Source organism: Pelodiscus sinensis, chromosome 5 (assembly GCF_049634645.1).
Source record: "Pelodiscus sinensis isolate JC-2024 chromosome 5, ASM4963464v1, whole genome shotgun sequence".
NCBI classification, from domain to species: domain Eukaryota; kingdom Metazoa; phylum Chordata; order Testudines; family Trionychidae; genus Pelodiscus; species Pelodiscus sinensis.
Genome location: NC_134715.1, coordinates 65,792,680 through 65,815,267, shown reverse-complemented (window position 1 = coordinate 65,815,267; position 22,588 = coordinate 65,792,680). Strand labels below are relative to the sequence as shown.

General features: G+C 43.4%; 1 protein-coding gene across 3 annotated transcripts in view; it reads left to right on the top strand.

The window, feature by feature from the left end:
* The window catches only part of SH3RF1 (SH3 domain containing ring finger 1), a 163,951-nt gene that overhangs the window by 128,351 nt on the left and 13,012 nt on the right, over positions 1–22,588 (top strand). For 2 of the 3 annotated variants that reach the window (XM_075931133.1, XM_075931132.1), the window contains exons 8-11: positions 2,243–2,413; positions 2,583–2,842; positions 9,757–10,115; positions 17,143–17,483. In XM_075931133.1, the coding sequence (XP_075787248.1) occupies positions 2,243–2,413; positions 2,583–2,842; positions 9,757–10,115; positions 17,143–17,483 (1,131 nt within the window). Of the gene's footprint in view, positions 1–2,242; positions 2,414–2,582; positions 2,843–9,756; positions 10,116–13,758; positions 17,107–17,142; positions 17,484–22,588 lie in introns of those variants that run through there. The other variant, XM_075931134.1, reaches the window with a different exon arrangement.

Here is a 22,588-nt window from a genome sequence, read left to right as displayed (position 1 = left end):
TCGTCAGATGCATGTCATGAAAGCTTATGTTCCAACACTTCAGTTAGTCTATAAGGTGCCACAGGACTCCTCGCCGCTTTTGCAGATTCAGACTAACACGGCTACCCCTCTGATACAGTACAAATATATGACATATTCATTATTTCAAGAGTGAATATACATTTTTTTCCCCTTGAATTAGGGATCAGGACTACCTAATTCACAGGTAACAATATCCTGAGTAAGTTTCTTCAATGTCATCTATTATAAAAGGAAAGGAAAACAAAACCTATCCCCGTGTGGAATAATTTATGCCAAAATACAGAAAGCATTGTATCTTGTTTGGTATGTTATATTATCATCACATTGTCAGACTGCCTGTGTGGGTTGCATTTGCAGTTTGTCTGAGGATTCTACATTTAAGTAATTAGTGGGCATCAATTTGGAATGAAGACTGAAAACTGCTTGTTAGTGTTATGTCCTCATTCTTGTAATACATGTTAATGGGAATAATACTGCCAGGTGGAAAATATATATATATAACATGTATTCCTGACAACATCTCTCTTCCTGAAAATGTTGTATGAGCAATCTGGGAAAGTACATTATGCAGGTAGGGGACTGCCCATATTGTGGGACAGATAGAAACACTACGGGTTTCATATAGTTGGGAAGGGAACAAAAATACCTGCTTCATATAGTCATTGTTTTAATCATACTGTTGAACAATAATACAATAACATATTTAAATATTTTTTGATATTTTCTACATATTCAGATATATTCATGTCAATTACAAAACTTTCATATTTTATTACAAATATTTGCACTGTATAAAAGATAAAAGAAATAGTATTTTCAAGTTCACCTCAGGTGAGTACTGAACTACAATTTCTTTATTGTGGAGAAGATACTTATACATGTAGGTTTTTTGTTTCATAACTGAATTGAAAAACAAAACAGTATAAAACTTTAGAACCTACTAGTCCTCCATTATACTTGTTCAGCCAATTGCTAAGACAAACAAGCTTGTTTACATTTATGGGATATAATGCTTCCCCTGTTTACAATGTCTCCTGAAAGTGAAAATAGGAATTTGAATAGCATTTTTTTTCTAGCTAGCATTAAGGTATTTATGTGCCAAATATGATAAATATCTATATCTCCTTTCATACTTCAGCCACATTCCAGAAGACATACGGTACTTCCATGCTGGTGACAGGTTTTGCTCAATAGCGATTGAAAGCAGTATGGATTAACATAAGTTCATTTTCATCATCTGAGTCAGGTAGACGGTTGATAATCTTTTTTGATAGTTCCTCATTGGGTTGCTGCTCTGTGAAGACTTCTGACAGCATACTTCGTCCCATTCAGACTTTTGAAGGCACTTGAGATTCTTAAATCTTGGGTCATATGTTGTAGCTGTCTTTAGAAATCTCACATTAATTCCTTCCTTGAGTTTTATCAAATCTGCAGTGAAAGTATTTTTAAAGATGTGCTGGGTTGTCATCCAAGACTTCTGTAACACAAAATATGTGGCAGAATGTGGTTAAAACCACAGACCAGGAAACATAAAATTCCCTCCCAAGGAGTTCTGCCACAAATTTATATAATGCATGAATTAAATTTAATAAGCATCATCAGCATGGGAGCATGTCCTCTGGAATGGTGGCCAAAGCATCAATGGGCATACAAATGTTTAGCATATCTGGCATATGAATGCCTGTTCTCTCTTTCTGGTGACATTGTAAATAAGAAGCTAGCAGCATTATCTCCCATAAATGTAAAAACAATTATTTGTCTTAGCAATTGAACAAGTACAAATGAGTGGACTTATAGGGTCTAAAGTTTTACAATTTTTTGTTTTTGAGTGCAGCAACAGCAAAAATCAACATTTGTAAGTTTCACATCCATGATAAAGGGTTTACACTATAGTACTCGTGTGAGGTTAATTGAAAAATACTATTTCCTTTGTTTTTACAGTGCAAGTAAAATTAGCACAGTATTCTTTGTATTCTGTGTTGTAATTGAAATGAATATATTTGAAAATGTAGAAAAACATCCAAAATATTTGATGCATTTCAGTTGGTATTCTCTTATTGTTTAACAGTGCTATTAAAACTGCAATTAATTGTGATTAATTTTTTATTCAGATAATTTGTTAAATTGTTAATTAATGAGTTACTTGCTCAGGTGAACTGCAGTTGTCAGCACTAGTTTAAATATTAGATAAAGAGAAATCATGTGCTTTTCTTTTTTCCAGGTACATTGCTATATATCCATACAGCCCTCGAAAAGAGGATGAACTGGAACTGCGTAAGGGGGAGATGTTTTTAGTGTTTGAACGTTGTCAAGATGGCTGGTTCAAAGGGACCTCCATGCATACAAGCAAGATTGGTGTTTTCCCTGGCAATTATGTGGCTCCAGTCACCAGGTAGGATTTTTTTTATACAAGTGTCTTAATAGTTTACTTTATTTCTGTTTATTCACGTTGCTTTGTGTGTTACCAGCAAATGATATGAAGAGCAGCACCTTTTAGGAATTATTTATGTTTTGTGGGGTTTTAAAATAATTGAATCAAAGGACTTTTTTAATTTTGGCAGGACGGTGACAAGTGCTTCGCAAGCAAAAGTCCCCATATCTACTGCTGGCCAGACAGGACGAGTGATGACCATGGTCAGCCCTTCCACTGCTGGTGGAACTTCACAGAAACTTCAGGGCAATGGCATGACAGTTCACTCCAATGTGGTCCCAACTGCTGTGGTTTCTGCAGCACATATACAAACTAGTCCACAAACCAAGGTTCTTATGCACATGTCAGGGCAAATGACAGTCAACCAGGCTCGTAATGCTGTTAGAACAGGTAAAGAACTTTTGCGTCACACCAACATAGCTTGTGGAATTCACTGATGCAAGTGGTCAGTCAGATGATGTGAATTTATTTTTTGTAAGAGATGGATAATTTCTGAAACTCCAATACACCTTTCTGGAACTGCTGAATCACTCATTGTTCTTATATGAATGGAAGGCAGGACAAAAAAGTCCAACTTCATAAAAAAAAGTTTGGTGCTGCAGAATCCGGACCAGTCCCTGTCTCTCCTAAACTTCCCTGTTGAAGTTTTCATAGTATTCCTGGAGACATTGGGGGTGAGCAGGAGGGAAGAGGGCTTGTTCAAGTAAGGGCTATTAAAGTATACACATAATTTGGTGATTGTTCATTTCCTAAGTGAGAGACAAGACACCTTGGCTACTCTTCTGTATCAGAAACTGTATCTGATTTGTGAGCCATATCTGTCTTAGCTAGATAAGAGTGAATTACTACAGTGTTGACTCAATTTGCTCAAATTGTGAGAAGGGGGAACAGGAGACTCAAGTACTAGAAGATGTGGTTGCATGGTGTTGCAAAAGGATCTCAAAAAGTCTCTTGATAATGTTATTAGTAGCAATAATATTAGAGCAGATCTGTTCATATTCTCCTCAAATACTAATGTCAAAAGTCCATCAGGACTTCAAGTTCCTGAACACTGAGCAAATGAATATGTTCTCCACAGTCATGGATTAGTTCTTCTTCAAGTGGTTGCAGATATGTATTCCGTTCAGATGTGCACATCTCTGGCATACCAAAGCCAGAGAACTTTTCCTAGTACGTGTGGGCTTGTTGGTACTGGCTTTTTCATCCAAGGATAGTGCTACCTTTCAAGACACAATAGAACCATTGATTCTGACTATCAGAATGCCCCAGTTCCAACCCAACCCAACACGGGGACAAACGGAGACATATACTACATCAGAGGATATCTTCCTTTCTTATCTGCAATTTTCCATCCTTTTTTAGCTCCTGAGGAGATACTATGACACCAAAGGAAGACACTGCTTCAGTACCTCAGGAACAATCTCATCTCCAGTCATTGGGCAGTGTGCCCTGGTACTGATGGAGATCATTGGAAGGGGGAACATTTTGGGGTTCAGATGAGTCAGACTTTCTGGCCACTCCTCCATCTCCTTGGAGAGTGCTCTAACAGGAAGTCGATGAGGTATGGACACTACCCCTCCAGATGTGACTTCTCCAGGAATAAAGGGTAATTTTTGCCATGAATTCCCCCACAGGTGGTGTATCACTCTTTCTGGCATTCTTGGAGCTGATGGGACTAGATGCTAGAGACCCACCTAGGAATCTGACCACACTTCTCAGCACACACTGGATCCATCAGAGTATCAATGGGAATCTCATCTTTGTCTCTGAACAAAGCTGACACTCCTTACTTTCCATCTCTGCTGGACATCATAGGCTGTACCAAGAGCTATTGCCGAGGCTTTCCAGTGATCTACCTATATGGCAGAAGGTGGTCCAGGACACTCAATGCTGACTCCAGGATATTTTGCAATCTTCAAGCCCATATAAGGTTGTGCTTCCAGTTAACGAGGCCATCATACACTGCCTACATTGGTCTGACATATTCAAGCTTCATGAAATCCCCACACCTGAAAGAGCAGAGGTGGACCTACATTCTCACAAAGGGAGCTGAATTTGTTTTCTCCCATCTTGTGCCCAACTTTCTTGTGATATAGGCAACTCCGGAAAGTGTGAGGTTGCAACATTGAAAAACACCATGACAGAAAAGGCTTAAAGAGGTTTGTTATCTTGAAGAGACTGATATTTATTTTATGGGCCTGCAATTCCGTTTTGCTGTCGTGCCTTATTAGCTAAATATTTTTAACAGCTATTCAAGGCAGATGGTCTTTAAGGACAAGTTTCCTATTGAAGACAAAGCACAATTTCAGTCCTTCACTGGGGAGGTTAAGTTAGTAGCAAGAACATTCCTTCAGGCTGCAGGGGATGCAGCTGATATGGCATCAATAGAATTGGCCACTGGTTTAATCATGATGACAGATTCTTGGCAACATTCTTCAGGTTTCCTTAGAAAGTTTCAGAATAACATACGGAATCTTCTTTTCAACCCAAATCTCTTCAGATGATTCCCTACTCCTGTCAGATGACTACATGCTCCTTGGGGATTTCTGCACTAGCCTCGAGGAGAAAACATCAGAGACAAACACATGGGTCAAGGCTATTCTCTCCTGATGCCAATTCTTTAGTGAAATGGCAGAGATTCAGAATCCTTGCTTTTGGCCCCCTTAAGCACTGCAACCTCTACTCATTTCCAGCCTCCTGCAAAAGGCTGCATAAGTGTGTCTCAACTGAGACATCAAACAGCCACTGATGCTTGCCACCACTTTCCCCATTATGTAGGAGGCCATCTCACACTCTTCACCCACAATGTGGGCTTGATTGTAACAGATAGCTGGGTCTTGGAAATTATCAAGTAAAGTGATTCTTCATAAGGAGGCAGACAAATTCCTACAGCGAGGGGCAATAGAGTGCATATTTCCTTGGTATGAAGGAAGAGGGTTCTTTCTATTTCTTGTATTTTCTAGTCTCACAAAAAGACAAGTGAATGCATACCCATTCTGGACCTTTGGTAATTAAACATCTTTATTAGAAAATTGAAATTCAGGATGGGTGTATTACTGTCAATAATCGCTTTCCTACAGGAGGGGATGAGGTTTGTGGCTCTTGACATGAAGAACACATGCTTTCATGTAAACATTCATCCTTCCCTCTGAAGTTTCCTGCAGTTTACAATAGGACTAGAATACTTCCAGTTCAGAGTCCTTTTCTTTAGCTTAGCAACAGCACCCAGAATGTTTACAAACATTTTGTCTGTGGTGGTAGCCCAGATGAGCTGTCAGAGTTACAATTTTCCCATATCTGGATGGTTGACTCTTGTTAAGTCCTGCCAAGAGGTAAAGTTGGCAATGGGATTTTTGCTCCATCTTCTAGCAGACCTGGGCAGCTGAATAAACAAAGTGATGTCTGTTTTATTGTATGCCCTGGTAATAAGTTTCATCGGAAAAACACTGGACTCTGTTTATGCAAGAGCTTTCCTTCCCCTGGAAATATACCAGTTAATAAACAGCCTGATAGCACAGATTACTCGCAGACCAAAAACTATGATCAGAATAGTGATAGAAATGTAGCCGTGTTAGTCTGGGGTAGTTGAAGCAAAATGCAGGACAATGTAGCACTTTAAAGACTAACAAGATGGTTTATTAGATGATGAGCTTTCGTGGGCCAGACCCACTTCCTCTATGATCAGAATGTGCCTCTCCCTTTCAGTCCATGTGGCCTTACACACTAATGATAGGCTTTATTATGATGTCTACATGCCTGATTTTGGTAAGTCTATCACCAAAGATTACATTAACTCCAGGGTGATCATTCCCACTAGATTCATTGCCTCCCTTCATCTGATGATGAAACCCAGAGAGGGAGAATTCCCTTAAACACTCTTAGCCCCAGTATCACCCTCATAACAGACACTTTCCTTCTGGTTTGGTATGCTCACCTGAACAACCACGTTGCATAAGGAACCAGGATGTTCAGTGAGGCCAGAGTGCACATCAATATACTATAACTGAAAGTGGTCCACTTGCCCTGCAGAATCTTTCTTCTACTTATATATTCACATCATATCCAAGTGATCAGACATTACCCTCATGGTCTATATTCGCAAACAAGGAAGAGCAAGATCTCTTCCCCTTTGCCTCAAAACAGTTAAGCTTTGGAACTAGTGAATGACAAATCATATCACTATCTAAGTCACATATCTCCCAAGTTCTCAGAACCCTTTAGTAGACAATCTGAGCAGGCACTTCCCTGTGGACCACTAGTGGGAGATTCATAACTGTGTCCCAAATGAAGTAGTCATTCAGTAGGATACACATCCGTGGGCTCTTTGTGTCCCACATGAATAAAAACTTCACTTATCAGCCATAGCTTCCAAGATAGAATTTTGTTATTGTCACGGACAAATGATGACAGATATACTTTTCTTTCCATTCCCTTGCTACTACCAGCCCAGAGTAAGATTTGTCATGACAGCCATTATCATTCTCCTAGTGCCCAAATGGCTAAAGTAATTTTATTTCCAGAGCTCCTGAAAATGTCAGAATCCCCAGATCTCAAAACACCAGATCTCAGGGAGGAGGCAGAATAAGACACCCCATTCTTGGCTCACTCTGTCTCATGAACTGGTGTTTGTTTGGACATTGGAAGTAGACTGCTCTTTGGCATCTATTCATGCTATTCTTATCCAAAGTAGGAAAGAATCCAATAGGACCTGCTACCTAACATACTAGAGACACTTTTCCACCTTGGATGCAGCATGACCATATGAAAAGAAAAAAGATGTTCAGAAGCAGTTCAGTGAGTCCTACTTAATAATAGAAAACCCTCTACTAGGTCTACTTATTTTCCAAGTGGAAGAATTTTCAGTTTGAATTTAACTATTTCAGAAATAGTTACTTCTAGGCAAAGATCTCTGGCTTTGACATGCTAGGCACAGGCTCAAGGAATCCAGCTGATGCTAGCTCACGTTCATTTTCAATTACCTATTACATCTTAAGTCCTCAACTCTGTCCCTCAGTTCAGTGAGGTTCTGCTTAGTGGTGATTTTTGCATACCATTTTCCAGTCCCAGGGAATTCCATGTATTCTCTCTCCATGACTGTAAGATATCTGAAAGGTCTTTTCTCTCTTTTCCCATCTGTAAAATAAATGATTTCCTTGTGAGAGCTTAACACTGTGCTAGCTAACTTGTTCTCTCTTCCTGTGTCAAAAGACAGCCTTTACTACTGTCATAACATCCACAAGGAGTGTAAATGAGCTACAGACTCTAATGCAGGGGTGGGCAAGAGAACGTCTGCAGGCTGGATCCAACCCACTAGGGAGATTGATCTGGCCTGCGGATGCGCTGTTGCTCTCCCCGCCCCCAGGCCAATCAAGACCTGGGGACAGTGGAGCATGCAAAGTCTTCTCCCTCCACTAGGAATGTGCAGTGCTTAGGGTGAGAGCAGGGAGTGAAGACTTTGTGCCCTCCCCTGCCCCCAGACGCTGACTGGCCTGGGGGTAGGGGAGCATGCAAAGTCTCCTCCCACCCTGCAAGGGGTTTGTGGTGCCTAGAGGGAACTGCCAGCTGTTCAGAACAGCTGACGGTTCCCTCTAAGAGCTGGGCTGCAAAGATTTCATGTGCTTCCCATCACCACCAGGCCAATCAGGATCTGTGGGCAGGGGAGCACAAAGCCTTCTGCATGAAGCCTCTGGGCTGGCTTGGAGCCACATAAGCTAAATGCCCAAATGGCTGGCTTGGAGCCACATAAAAAAATTTGTGAAGTGTCTCCCCCCCTTAAAAATTATTCCCCACCCCTGGTCTAATGGTAGGGCTGCATACTTTCACAACAGACTATGCTATTGTAACTGCATCTAGATCAGGTGCAAGGTTTGGAAAGGCAGTTCAACAGGCATTCTTTAAGTAGACTCCAAGCCCCACATTCTGCATTTCTGCTTGAGTCTTCTAAGTGGAATACATATTGGCAATACTTGAAGAAGAAAATGAGGTCATTTACTTGAACTATTGTAGTAAGATGAGGGCCTAAAACATAAGCCCATGCAGCACAGGCCTGGTTTGAGGCCTGAGGCCTAGTTAACAATGGGCAAAACATGGCTAACATAAAGCAAAGCTAAGCTGTGAGCAAGAGGCACGCCCCTGCTCACAGAACTTGGCGAGAACAGGGCTGAGTGCAAAACACTAATTGGTAATAGGCCCAGGTGCAGAACAATAATTGTTACTGGTCATAAATTGAAATCACTAGCTCGTTAAAAAGACTTTGGTACCCACTCCTCACAGATACAGACTCAGGGTTGGGGAAGGGTCTAAAATAACAGCATGATGGATAGAGATGATCTAATCAAACCACGAGGTACAGGGTGATGGGTGGTATCTAAATAGCGTCAGAGGATGGCAACCTGATGCATCAGCAGTGAGGTGTGATTTGTTGTACTTGTATATAAGGTGGTGTCTTGGGGGGGCGGGGAGGAAAACAGCCTTTGAATGACCTAGGAGGCAATGGGACCTCCCACTGATTGAGTCATTCCATTGTGGCAAGTTCATATGTGTAGTGGTTCAGTAGAGTCTACTGACAACTATTACTCTACTTTGCTCTACATTAAACCTGGCCGGGCACCTTCAATCCTTATTTGGTGTGTGGTCTTTGGGGGCTTTCCTGGAGTCTGCTGTGGAGACTCAGTGCACAATTCTACATGGCACACATCACTGAGCACACGCGGAAGCAGCCTTCTGATGATTATCGACGGAGCCAGGGACCCTGTGAGGACACCTTGGCAGTAAATCCTGACCGACCGCCTCCTTGAAGAACTACAACTGTAACTGTTGTTCTTTGAGATGCAGGTGCAAATATGGTTCACCCTTTATCCCTTCTGTGTTGGAATCTCCTATCTGTGTTTTTGGTGAAAAGGAACTAAGGCAGGTCAGGGTGGGGCTGCCCTTAAATAGTCATGGGACAGGCTATGAAACACCAGAAGGCATGTATGCTGCCCCTACAGTTACTTTTAGGCAAAGCTCTCTGGCTTTAATATTCCAGGAAAATGCACATATGAGTAGAATATACATCTGCATCCATGTCTTTGAAAACAAATAGTCACAACAGAGGTATTTTTTTTCTCTGTTCTGGTTTGGGAAGTCTGATGTTGAGATGCTGTGTCATATCACCCACATACACTATTTACAGTTTTCTAGACTGGAGGGGTGATAGTGTGAGGGAACCTTTTTGTAATAAGTTGTTATAATACAGTGTCTGATGTCTCAATGACTATATGTCTTTATAATAATACTTCTCGTGTTTCCTCCCCTTTCCTTAGTTGCAGTACACAGCCAAGAAAGACCTACAGCAGCAGTGATGCCGATACAGGCTCAAAGTTCAGCATGCCTGGTCCCTGCAGCTGTGATCATTCCCCACCATTCTGTTGCTTCCCAGCAGCTCCAGTCTCAGCTTTCAAATGCTGCTGTTTATGTTAATGCTGTGAATATCAATCGATCAAATGTTCCAATGACTTGTGCAGCAGGTTCTTTCAACACTTCCAGCATCACTTCTGCGTCTTTGGATGGAGACATGAGTGGGAGAGTTGTGAGTGTTCACCCTGGTGCTCCTGCTTCTCCTGAAAATTCTTTAGGAGCTAGTGGAAATACTGGAGTCAGTAAACCAGATAAGGATAGCAAGGTGGGTGTGGCATTATGTTTGCATCCCAGGCAGTATCTCACTTCTCTATTTAATTTTAGACATATTCATATTTTTGTATGATTTAAGAGTTAACATATAAGTGGCCTTTTATAGACAATTCAACAAGTTGGGCATTCACTTGCATAGCTGTATGTTAGGGCGAGTCCATACTTGTGAGAATAATTTAGCATGGTGGGTGCATATTGGAACAGAGTTGTGATGGGATAAAGAGGAAGATACAGATTCCAGCAGGATTAGAAAAATGAATTGCTGCAGGTCAGAGAGAACAGTTGCTCTGTTATTAGAATTCTTTATATTTCATGTGTTTTTTATCTGGATCTGTAATCTGATTCCTGGATGCTTCAGAGGACTCTTGCATAGTCAGCAACGCTAATCAGTGTAAGATAATAGGTGAGCCTGGAAACGTGAACTTATGGGAACATAAATTGTTCGGTCTAATAAAATAAAGTTAATATTTAATGAAAATCAGTATGTATTTACTGTATGCAACTTCCTTCAAAATTAAGTCAGAATTATATTTACCGTAAAATAGTAAAGGTAATTTTCCTCATTGTGTTAGTGTCGTAAATGAGAATATTGAAATTTACGAAAAGTTTAATTTCAAGCTATTCTGCTGAACAAGAAGAAGGTTGTGAACTAAAATGTCAGTCATAGGAAGTATTGGTCTCTTCCGGAGTCTGTGGTTAGTAGGTTTTCAATTAATCCATTTTCTTCCCTGTGCAGAATTGTTCCCTGCATTGTTCTCCAACACAACTTTCACTTTTAAAGTCAAGATTTTACCTCTCCCCATAGGAGTGTTTATTTCCTGCCTAATTGATCTTGCCACTAGGTTGCATTTGAGACAAAATACACTAAATTTTCCTTTGTTTTTTAATAGTATTATTTTATTTGTAGTTTATACCCCTTTTGACCACTTCCTTTAACTCCTAGGTTAAATACTTGTAGACATTTGTCTTGTAATTTTTCCCTCATAGTCATCACTTCGTAAGTACAGGCAGTCCCCGACTTACGCGGATCCGACTTATGTCGGATCCACACTTACAAACGGGGCTTTTCTCGCCCCGGAGCTCACGGGCGGTGGGTTGCCGCCCGTGTCCTCCGGGGCGAGAAAAGCTTCTCCCAGTCTCCCTGGTCTGCTGAGGGGGGGGTCCAGCAAAGCCACTGAACCCCCCCCAGCAGACCAGGGACACCCGAGCAAAGCCGCCGCCTAGGCGGCTTTGCTCGTTTGCCCGGGAGCAAAGCCGCCCAGGCAGCGGGACCCCCGCCGCCTGGGCACCTTTGCTCCTGTCCCCCTGGTCTGCTGGGGGGGTCCAGCGGCTTTGCTCGGGAGCAAAGGAGCAAAGCCACACGGGTGGCGGGGTCCCTCCGCCTGTGCGGCTTTGCTCGGGTCTCCCTGGGGTGCTGGGGGGAACTCCCCCGAGCATCCCAGGGAGACAGGAGCAAAGCCTCATAGGCAGCGGGGTCCCTCTGCCTGTGCGGCTTTGCTCGGGTCTCCCTGGTCTGCTGGGGAGGGAGGGGGCACAGCTAGTGCGCTCCCCTCTCCCCCAGCAGACCAGGCTTTTGTTGCGGGACGCCTCGGGTAGAGCAGCTGGGGTGCTGCCGGGTTGGTCCTGTGGGAACCTACAGGGCAGCGCCCCAGCTGTTCTGTCCCAGGCTCCAGATTCAGCAGCTGTTGAAACTGATCAGGCTGATTCCAGGAAGCTGGGGGCAGAGCAACTCTGCCTCCGGCTTCCTGTAGTCAGTTCCTGGTCAGTTTCAGTAGCAGCAGCTGAATCTGGAGCCAGTTCCGACTTACATACAAATTCAACTTAAGAACAAACCTATAGTCTCTATCTTGTACGTAACCTGGGGACTGCCTGTACATAAGTTGTTGTTGCAGTGTTTCCTCCAAAGGGTAATATCTGCTGCTCTTAATCATTTTTGTTATTCACTTTTAAATTGAGGTACCCAGTACTATGGATTCATAAACAGTAAAACCTGTGTTATTCGGCACGCTCAGGGATTAGGGTGTTCTGGTTATCTAAAAATTCCGGTTATGTAAGGTTCCTATCAACCTAGGAAAAACCAGTGAACAATAATAGATAAAACTCAAGTTTTTAATATTGGTAGTTTTATAGTATGAGGCAGTTGGTCTCACATTTCTATTTTGAGTTAAAGATGATTAGTACTTCTTAAACAAAAAAATGTTAAGCCAATTCTGTTAAACCAAGACAGGCCTGTGTGGCTGAAGATGTGATAATATTGTGGCTGGGGGAAATGCTGGTTAATAAAGTTTTCTGGTTAATAGAGTGCCAGATAGCAAAGGTTTCACTGTAATTGTGTCATTTGCAGCCAACTGAGATTAGACTAAAATGTCTTTTAGGCTAACTTCATTCTGGGGCGTACTAACAAGTCTCGTTTGCAATATTTTTGTAAACGTGTTAATTACTTATGCTAAACAATCTGTTCAGACGTTGCATTTAGCAATGACATTTTGACTTAGTTTCCCTGACCTGAGGAAAAGTTCTGTATAAGCTCGAAATCTTGTCTCTTACACCAAGAAAGCTGGTCCAGTAACTGGAATGTTTGTACATAAGATATAGGAGATAATTGTCACACTTCTAAAATGTCTAATGTCCCCAGCCTCTTGACCCAGCTTGGTGAAAGTGAATGTGTGGGGGAGAGGGCATGGATTGAGCAGGGTGGAACCTCAGAGAAGGGGTGGGACAGGAACATGACTTAGGAGAAGGGGCAGGGAAAGAGGCAGGGCAAAGGTATTTGGGTTTGAGGTAGATCTTGGATTGCGCTTAAATTCAAAAAGTAACCTTGTGCTTAAAAACATTGGAGACCACTGCTCTTGAAACTTTGAAAAATTTAATTTCTCTTAGTAGTTTGGCTTTTCAGTCTTAGGCATGTGCACACAGAAATTTCCTGGCTTCTAGGACACAGGAATCAGAATATGGTCTTACAAGGGTGACGTTTATTAACAAGAAAAATCACACTTGGTGAAACATTGCTTGGTTGCTAGATGTTAGAGAGCAACCGGAAAAAAAAGATTAAAAAACACAGAATTGCTTCCCTAGGATTCAGTTTGAAAGGTTACAGTGTAAGGGGGTAGTTCTTCAAGAGATGTTCCTGTGGGTGCTCCACATTAGGTCGGTGCGCCGCTGCCGAGCCCAGTGACAGATTTTTGACAGCTGTACCCCTGAGCCATGTATGCACCAGCCAAGAGAGCCACGCACTCCATAACTGCCTAGAGTGCGCATGTGCGAGCCTCTCGCTCTCTCCTCAGTTCCTTCCCCTTTGAGTCCATACCCCTTTTTCAACGCCCATCCCAGTCCCTCTTCAGGGACCACTCTGACGAGACAGCTCATCAGGAGGTCCAACACCTCTGCACCTAGGCGTCATGGAGCCAATCCTAGAACAGTTATGGGGAAGGGGATTTTACTCACACTACTTCTTAACCCAGAAATGATTGGGGGGATGGAGACCCATCCTGGACCTGTGTGCTTTAAATAAATTTGTCAGAAAGCAAAAATTCAAGATGGTGATGATGGCCACCATCGTCCCTCGACTTCTAGGACACGTATTTTCACATCTCTATTCACCCTGCTCATAGACGGTTTCTCTGTTTTTTTTGCAGGCATCTGCCATTACCAATACAGGGTCTTCCCTTTGGCCTTTTTACCACCCCACATGTTTTCTCCAAGGTACTCACCGTCAATGTGGCTGCCCTCAGAAAGAATGATGTTGCAGTCTTCCCCTACTTGGACAATTGCCTCTTGGTAGCTTTGTAGTCACCTAATGTGGACCACCCACAGGGACATCTCTTGAAGAAGAAAAGGAGGTTACCTAACTCTACAGTAACTTGACATTCTTCCAGATGAGTGTCCCCGTGGGTGCTCCACTACCCTCCCTTCCTCCTCTCTACTTCAGCGTTATGCTCGGCAGACAGTGGACTACAGGGTAGAAAAGGAACTGGGCAGGCACATTTGCAGTCTAAGCAGTTAAGGAGCACGTGGCTGTCGTGGCCAGCGCATGCACAGCCCAGGGGTACAGCTGTCAAAAATCTCCATCATTGGGCTTGGCAGCAGCACACCAACCTAATGTGGACCACCCATGACAAATCTCATCTCAAAGAGCATCAGTTATTGTAGAGGTAGGTAACCTTCTTTTACATTTGCTTAGCAAAAATAAAGAAGAAAACCTGATCGTGCCTGACTAAACATTCCTGGTTCTACTCATATATCTGTATTTTCAAGACTTAACTTAGTCCTTTCCTAGGCATGGATGTCACTGGTTTCTCCATATCTGGCTCCCTGGCTTATTTCATGTCCTACCAGGCTCTCCTATGGCCACACAACAGGAACAAGAAGTGTCATGTCTCCCAATTCAAAAGCCCACACTCTGTTTCCATTGGCTCACCTGTCATCCTGTCAACTCACTTTCTGCTTCCCTAGCATTCCTGGGAACTTTTTTGGACCTACTGGCAATGATTTTAACCCTTGCAGGCAAGACAATTATGGTAAAGATAACTACTGAGAGAGACTTTAGTTAACTGAATGGCTGGAATGTCTAGAAAAAGGTTCCCTCTCTCCCTTCCTTCACAGGCTCACTTAGGAAAAATATGGACAAATTGGAGAGGATCAAGAGGAGATCAACAGATGATAAAATGTTTAGATAATCTGACAAAGAAAGGTTTAACAAATGGGCATGTGTGTTTTTGTAGAAAAGACTGAGAGAAGACCTGTTAGTATTCAAATGTTAAGGACTGTTATAAAGAAGACAATAATCAATTGTTTTCCATGTCCACTGAACAAAGGACAAGAAGTAACGGTCTTAATCTACAGCAAAATATTTACATTAGATACAGGGTTGCACCTCCCTAAACCAGGACTCTCTGGTCTGGCAGCATCCGGGGTCCAGCAGGGTGAGAGAGCTCCAGGACGGAAGGGCCAGCAGCTGGGATACTTGTGCAACCCAATGAGGCTGCTGGTAGTAGCTGGCCATGGCAGCCCAGAAGTGGCAGCTCAGCTGGGGCAGCTTGGACATGGCAGCTTGGCAGGGACAGTCTGGCTGGGGCCATGGCAACCCAGCTGGGCCTGGAGCAGCCCAGCAGCGCAATCAGGGCTGTATCCTGGCCCAGCAGCCTAATTGGGTTGCATTCCAACCCAGCAGCAGGGTCAGGGCCGTGGCAGGGCATGCCCAATCAGGGCTGCAGCAGCCCAACAGTGGAGCTAGAGCCACGTGCCACCCAGCAGTGGATCTGGTACCATGGCAGCCACTCTGAGTTGCATGCTGCCTAGTCAACAGCAGGGCTGTGGGTAGCTGTGCCAACCAGCCTGCAGCAGAGTAGGGTGTCAGGCAGCCCAGCCAGGGCCAAAGAAGCCAGCAGTGGGGAGCGGTGATGGGGTCAGAGGCAGGGGACCTCCCCAGATCTGGAAAATTCTTTCATTTGGGACTAGTCAGGTCCCAAGTGTGCTGTACCAGGGAGCTCCAACCTGTACTGGGGAGGGGGGGTGGAAATCTAACTATAAGAGGGGTTAAGCTCTGGGACTGGCTGTCAAGGGAGGTTGTGGAATCACCACTATTGGAAATTGTTAGAACGGATTGGGCAAATATATATGTGAAGGGTGGCTTGAGTTTTCTTGGTCCTGCCTCAGTGCAGGAGGCTGCACTTGATGACTAAGTCCTTTCTAGCTCTATATGTCTATGATTTTGTCTTCAGGGGTTCCTGTCTGACTGAGTAAAAAGAATGTTGAAGAATCCATATTATTCTAAAAGGAAAGGTGTCTGTCATGCTGTCTGTCACAGAACATTTGAGAATAAACTGGAAAACTTGAGAAGTTTCTAGAAAATGCCAGGATGAGTGAGAAATGATGAGTCGAGGAGAACCCTGCCTTGTGGCAGGAGTGGGCGCATTAGCAGCAGGTGGTCTGGTGGGCAGGGTTGGGAGGGGCACAGCCAGGGCCCCTTGGGCTGCCATTGATGGGGCTTAAGGCAGGGTTCAGTGCCTCCCCAGCAAGTGGCTGGCAGGTGCAGCGGGGAGCTGGTGGTAGTGTTGCCATGCAGATGTGTGCCTGCTGGAGTGGACAGCTTGTGGGCTGGGGCCCCGCACTGCTCCTGCGCCTCAGGGGCAGCCTGTCAGGCAGGTGAGAGCAGCAGGGGCAGCAGAGCATGGCAGGGGGCAGCTGCTGCCATGGCATGATGACTTTTCCGAGCAGCACATCGGGCCCAGGAACAAAGGGAAGTGGGAGATGCGAGTGGTGGGGCTGGCAGTTAATCCCTGCCCGCTGCGCTTCGCCTGTCCCTCCCTCGCCCCACCCCCCAGCTAGTGCCTCTCCCGGGTCTTCCCACACCCTGCTCCATGCCTGCCCCTGTGCTGCCTGCTCCCTTGCCCCACCTCGCCGCTGCATCCTTCCATCTCTGCTGGCCCTCAGCCCACTGAACTGCAGCTGTGATGTGGGGCTCAGCTATTGTTTATAATTCTTCCCTGTAGCAAGAAAAGAAAATCCAGATAATAATCTCTCCTCTTTCCTTGGATCATCCCTTCTAACCCAAACGCTTAGCTTCTAATGTCTGTCTCTTAAAGAGCCTTCAGCTGGTCTCTCCACCTTGTAAAATCCTTTTTGAACCATAGTTGTTGGCATTTGAGGCAATCAATTGAGAGTGTTCTTTGTCTCAGCTAAGTGAAGTGCAGCCCATTTGTGGTCCTGCTTAAGTGAAGGTGCATACATTCCTTTGCAGCAGGAGTCTTTTTCTTTTTCAGTTACTAAAAAACTATACTGCATTCTTATAACAGAAACTAGAAAAAGATAATTCATACTAACATTTAATAGCACTCCTTAGTTTGCTAGATTTAATCAAAATAGTGACTTTGTGGAAGTCTTAAAGCATCCGTCCTTGTTAATTCACTCCTCTGAGATGAAAATTACAATGTATTTTAAAAATTTATTTCTTCATTGTCTGGCAAGTGTCTATTGTTTTTAAATGATTTTAATTTACACTATTTATTTTTGCTTAACAGAAAGAAAAAAAGGGTTTGCTGAAGTTGCTTTCTGGAGCATCTACCAAACGCAAGCCCCGAGTGTCACCTCCATCATCACCAACTCTGGAGGTTGAGCAAGCAGCTGCAGAGATGGCCCTACAGGGTGCTGTAGGGCCTGAGGTTCCATCATCTATTGGCCATGGCAGAGCTGGATTCTGTCCTGTGGACAATGAACTCTCTGCAGCAGCATTAGCTCAGGAGACTGTGCATCGGAAAACAAGTTCTTTGGATTCTAGTATTCCTATAGCACCTCCACCTCGACAGCCATGTTCCTCATTGGGACCAATCCTGAATGAATCCAGGCCTGTTGTTTGTGAAAGGTAACTGCACGTGTCTAAACTGAGATACAACTGACTCCATTCAACAATATTTATTAGAGCTGGCAGAAATTATTCAAAATATTGGCTACATTTTGAAAATTTTAACAAGAAATGACAATTTTCATGTTTTTTTCTGAATTTTTAACAAATTATAAAGTCACTTGTAATATTTTGATTTTTTTTATAAATTCCAATGTTTAACAAATTTAAAAAAAAATCAAATTCTTGATTTTTTTTTCGGTTCATCAACCATCTCGTATAGATAAATAGATAGATAGATAGATATTTTCTTCCTTTACATTATTTAATGATTCTGGGATCCAGAAGCCATCATACTGTAGTAGAAAGCAGAACTTAAGAACCTTCTCAAATAACTTATGCATATGAACTATGTATAGTCCCATTATTAATAGTGCATAAAGTTCAGTATAAGTCTTTGTGGGATCAGGTCTTTGCTTGTGAATACTAGGCCATTGCAGGGTATTATCATATAACTGTGTTCCTGATTCTGAATCTCTTCCGCTGGGCACTAGTACAAAACTATATTCTGAAAATCCTTGTTAGTTTTCTGAATCCGTCATTCTTAATTCACACACAACAATTAACCACAATATACCCTCATTGTTTCACACTTCAGTGTTACCCAATGGCTATAAAGTAAGTAGCATTTTTTCCAGTTTTTATTTTCCTCATGATTTGTACAACTGTTGCATCAGTGGCATCTTCTCCTTTCAGACTCCCGTACCTACCTATTTCTGTAACATCCAGAAAAAATATAATATTGTTGCACTGTTTGAATAATGGTTCTAGTTTTAATGTGAATTCCAATGATGTTAGCCAATGTTGGGGGGAAATTTATGTTTGGTAGCAAATGCTTCTTTATCTGTGTACAGTTTTAGACTTGACCCGATCCTGTAATTCACTACATACAGGCATGCCACTGTGTCTGTGCAGAGCCCCATTGTAGGTTATTAAAAACAATATACATTGCATGGTGGTCTATAAATTCTCATTTCTTCTGTTGTCTGACATCTGTCTTAATCACACAGTTAAATTTGTGAAGAGGTAATTATTTATTCTGTGTAACATACATCCATTAGAATGTCTATTTCATATGTAACTCAAAGATAGATTTAAATTTTTCTGAGTATAAATAAATAACGTTTGAAATATTTTTAAAAAACATCCTTTAATACTGATTTCTTCGAGAGATGTCCCTCGTGGTGTTCCACCGGAGATATCAGTGCTTCCCGGCTCCACAGACCGGATTTTTCATAGCATTGCATGGGGGGTATGCATGCGAGGTACACAAGCACCTCTCGGCTGTACCGCACATGTGCGGCCACTCTCCCTTAAGTTCCTTCTTATCGTCCCTGGCTCAAGACGGACCTTGACAGTGCTCTCTGTTCCTCCTTAGGGCAGTAGGTAAGTAGTCACCAGGCTTTAAGCACTGTTTAGGTTCAATGAGGCAATGCCTGTCTCTGACGGACATACTAAGTGTGTCAGATGCCTCAGAGAATCCCATGTCCAACAGGACTATCAACATTGTGCCAAACTTAAAGCACGAACATGGAGAGCTAGGCACCTCCATCTGAAAATGATAATGCTTGAGAGGGTACAACACCCCTCTTTCGACCTGCGCACTCTGGGGACTTCCAAATCTAAAGTTGATGAAATGAAGAAATCCTCAGAGACACACCTCTTCTTTACTACATGAAGGCTGGTCGTCCAACTGGTGCATAACTGAAAAACTAATGCACAGGACTGAGAAACCACTGTACCTCAGCACATACGAAGCCCCAAGCACTTACGCTGCCGACCGTAATGCGCCACTCATAGTGCACATACGGAGGCTACAGGCCCTTCAGTGCCTGCCATATAGATCTCGACACTAAGTACGGCTCCAGCCAACGCAGCGCCTGAGCTTGCAGCACCAAGAGTGCTCCACATGGCACTGCAACAACAGCTTATCGGCACCATCCTGTCATCTCAAGGGGCTGCAAATACATCGGCCACACTAACAAGGGTGGAGTCAGCACAAGCTACGGTCATGGTACCTTCCATTCCCACACCTACCTGCCTACATCAGAGGGACCTAGCGGTATCATCAACTTTCAATTTTCCGTTCCTTGGTACAGACAAGCTAGCTTACTCAGCGGTACCTAAACATATCTTGTCACCTACTTTATTATCTAGTGACAATGATGATGAGCAAGGGATTTTTTTTCACTCCAGTTATCACCAAGCACAGAGACATCAGGACATTCATCCCATGCCAGTTTTACCCAACCTGTCACTGCGGGTATGCCTCCCTGGGCTCCATATCCATGGATGCCGTTACCCATGCATTATCCAGTGCAGTGGCAATACTGGAGTCTATGGTCAATACTTCCTGCCTCATCTCCGGAAGACATGTCAGAATATATACCAATAATACTGCTTGCATGTTTTATATAAACAGACAAGGTGGGGCACAATCCCATGCCTTATGCACGGAGGCTATCACCCTATGGAACTGGTGCCTTATTTATGGCATCTCCTTAAGCGCATTCCATCTCTCTGGCATCCTAAACACCACTGCCGACATGCTAAGCAGAGCCCTACTATGGGACCATGAGTGGCAGATCATTTAGTCAGTCCTTGCAATAATATTTGCACAATGGGGATATTCCCAGATAGACTTCTTTGCCACCAGGGCAACCAATATCTGCTCCCTTTATTGCTGCAGGGCAGGTATTGGAAAAGACTCACTGGGAGATGCCGTTATTCTCAAGTGGGATCATCAACTACTCTATGCATTCCCTCCAATTCCCCTCCTCAACAGAACAATTATTAAAATACAGAGGGCCAGGGCCATGGTCATCCTCATAGCCCCCTGCTGGCCTCAGCAACCTTGGTCCCCCTTCCTGAACAGAATAGCCCTATGTCACCCAATCACACTCCCTCAGAACCCAAGGATCCTATTCCAACTAGGAACTTAAGCCCCACATCTACAGTTTCCAACACTGCACCTCAAGGCTTGGTACCTCAGTGGTTTGCAGGCATAGAGCTATAGTGCTCAGCCCAGGTACGAAAGGTGCTCCTCCGCAGCAGGGCCCCTTCAATGTGAAAGACATATAGTCATAAATGTTCTCGTTTTGTGCACTAAGCCGCTCCCCGCAACATAGCCCCGGAGACAGCCCCACTACCTGCAATACTTGAATACTTACTGCACCTTAAGCAATCCTATCTTTCCATCAGCTCAATTAAAGTGTGATGCTCTAGCAGCCATCGCAGTGTTCCACATGAGGATTGATGACACTACAATCTTTGCACATCCCATGACCAAACGCTTCATAAAGACCTACAGGCATTATATCCTGACATAGCTACACCACAGGCACCAGAGGACCTACATTTGGTGCTAAATACGCTCACAAAACCTCTATTAGAACTTATGGCCACATGCTCCCTTCTTCATTGATCCCTAAAAATAGTATTCCTCATTGCAATAACATCAGCCCGTTGGGTAGGAGAGATGGCCACCTAATGGCAGATCTGCCATACACTATCTTCTTAAAGGATAAGGTATCTCTATGGACCCTTCCCAAATTTCTACCCAAGGTACACTCTGTGTTCCACATCAATCAGATAATCCACTTACCTGTGTTCTTCCCCAAATCTCATACCAATATCTTTGAAGCACAAATGCATACCCTCAACCTACTTAGGTCACTTTCCTTTTACCTCCATAGAACAGGACCCTTCAGGGCATCCCCTACACTCTTCATCTCCATCGTAGAATGCAACAAGGGGCACCAGATATTATCATAAAGATTGTCCCACTGGGTCTCAGACTGCATCAAAATGTGTTATGACCAGAATCACTTACTACCACCTATCTCGATTTGTGCCCATTCTACTAGGGCAGTCACCATTTTGGTCACTTACCTGCGAAAGATTCCTATTGAAGATATCGGTGCTGCTCCTACATGGACATCAGAACAAACCTTTGTGAAACATTATACACTTTCCAGTGGCCCTCTTCACTCCATGAGGGTGTCGAAGGCAGTCCTGACAACGGCTTATCTCCCTGATCCAAAGTCCCTACCTCCATAGGACATATTGCTTTGCAGACACCTCCTGTGGAGCACCCCCAGGGACATCTCTCGGAGAAGAAGAGGAGGTTACTTACCTTTGTCATGAACGTTCTTTGAGATAAGCATCCCTGGGGGTGCTCCACTACCTTCCCTTCTTCCCCTCTACTTTGGACCCTTTTCTCTCTTAGGCCGGGTTCCGGATAGAGAAGAAACTCAGTGGAGGATGGCCATGCATGTACAGTAGTGCAAACTGCCTGTGCCCCTCGCACGCCATGCATACGTGGTCCCATGCACTGCCATGAAAAATCTGCTCTGCAGTGCTAGGACTCACCAGCACTTTCTGTGGCGCACCCTCAAGACACTCATCTTGAAGAACGTCAGTTATAGCAAAAGATAAGTAACCTCCTCTTCTCCTAAATTTACTTGAAACAGTAGTGTATCTGAAAATCACACCATTTGATGTCTCAAGTGGATATTTTTCATAGGCCTAAGTGATTCTCCATAAAGCAGGCTTTCCAAAAACATTACAGTGTCTTCTGTTCTCAAAGCTCACTCATGGAAAACAATTCTGAACATTTTTTTATTAATCTTTAAATTAAGTAACACATTTTAGAAAGATCCTGTCTAATATGATGTACTCTTATTCTATAATTGGTACAAGAGTAAACAGCTATCCCCAAACCATGCCCTTCCCAATCATTAATTTATTACCTTTCATCAAATGTTCTTTAATTGGAAACTTCAGCCTTTTTCACTGGTTTCTCATTGTCCCTTCTTTTGAAAGGTTAATTCCTCCCTCTCTAGTGCTGCTCTAGTCCTATGTTTCCATTGCCAGGACACTTGTTCCTAGGATTGCCAGATGGTTTCAACAAAAAATACCAGACACACTTGATATTACATCACAATCTACATTACATCTTATTTAGAAAATACCAGACATTTATATTTTCTCAATTTGTTTGCTGAACAGAAAGCAAAAAAAATACTGGACTGTCTGGTTCAAAACTGGACACCTGGCAACCCTAC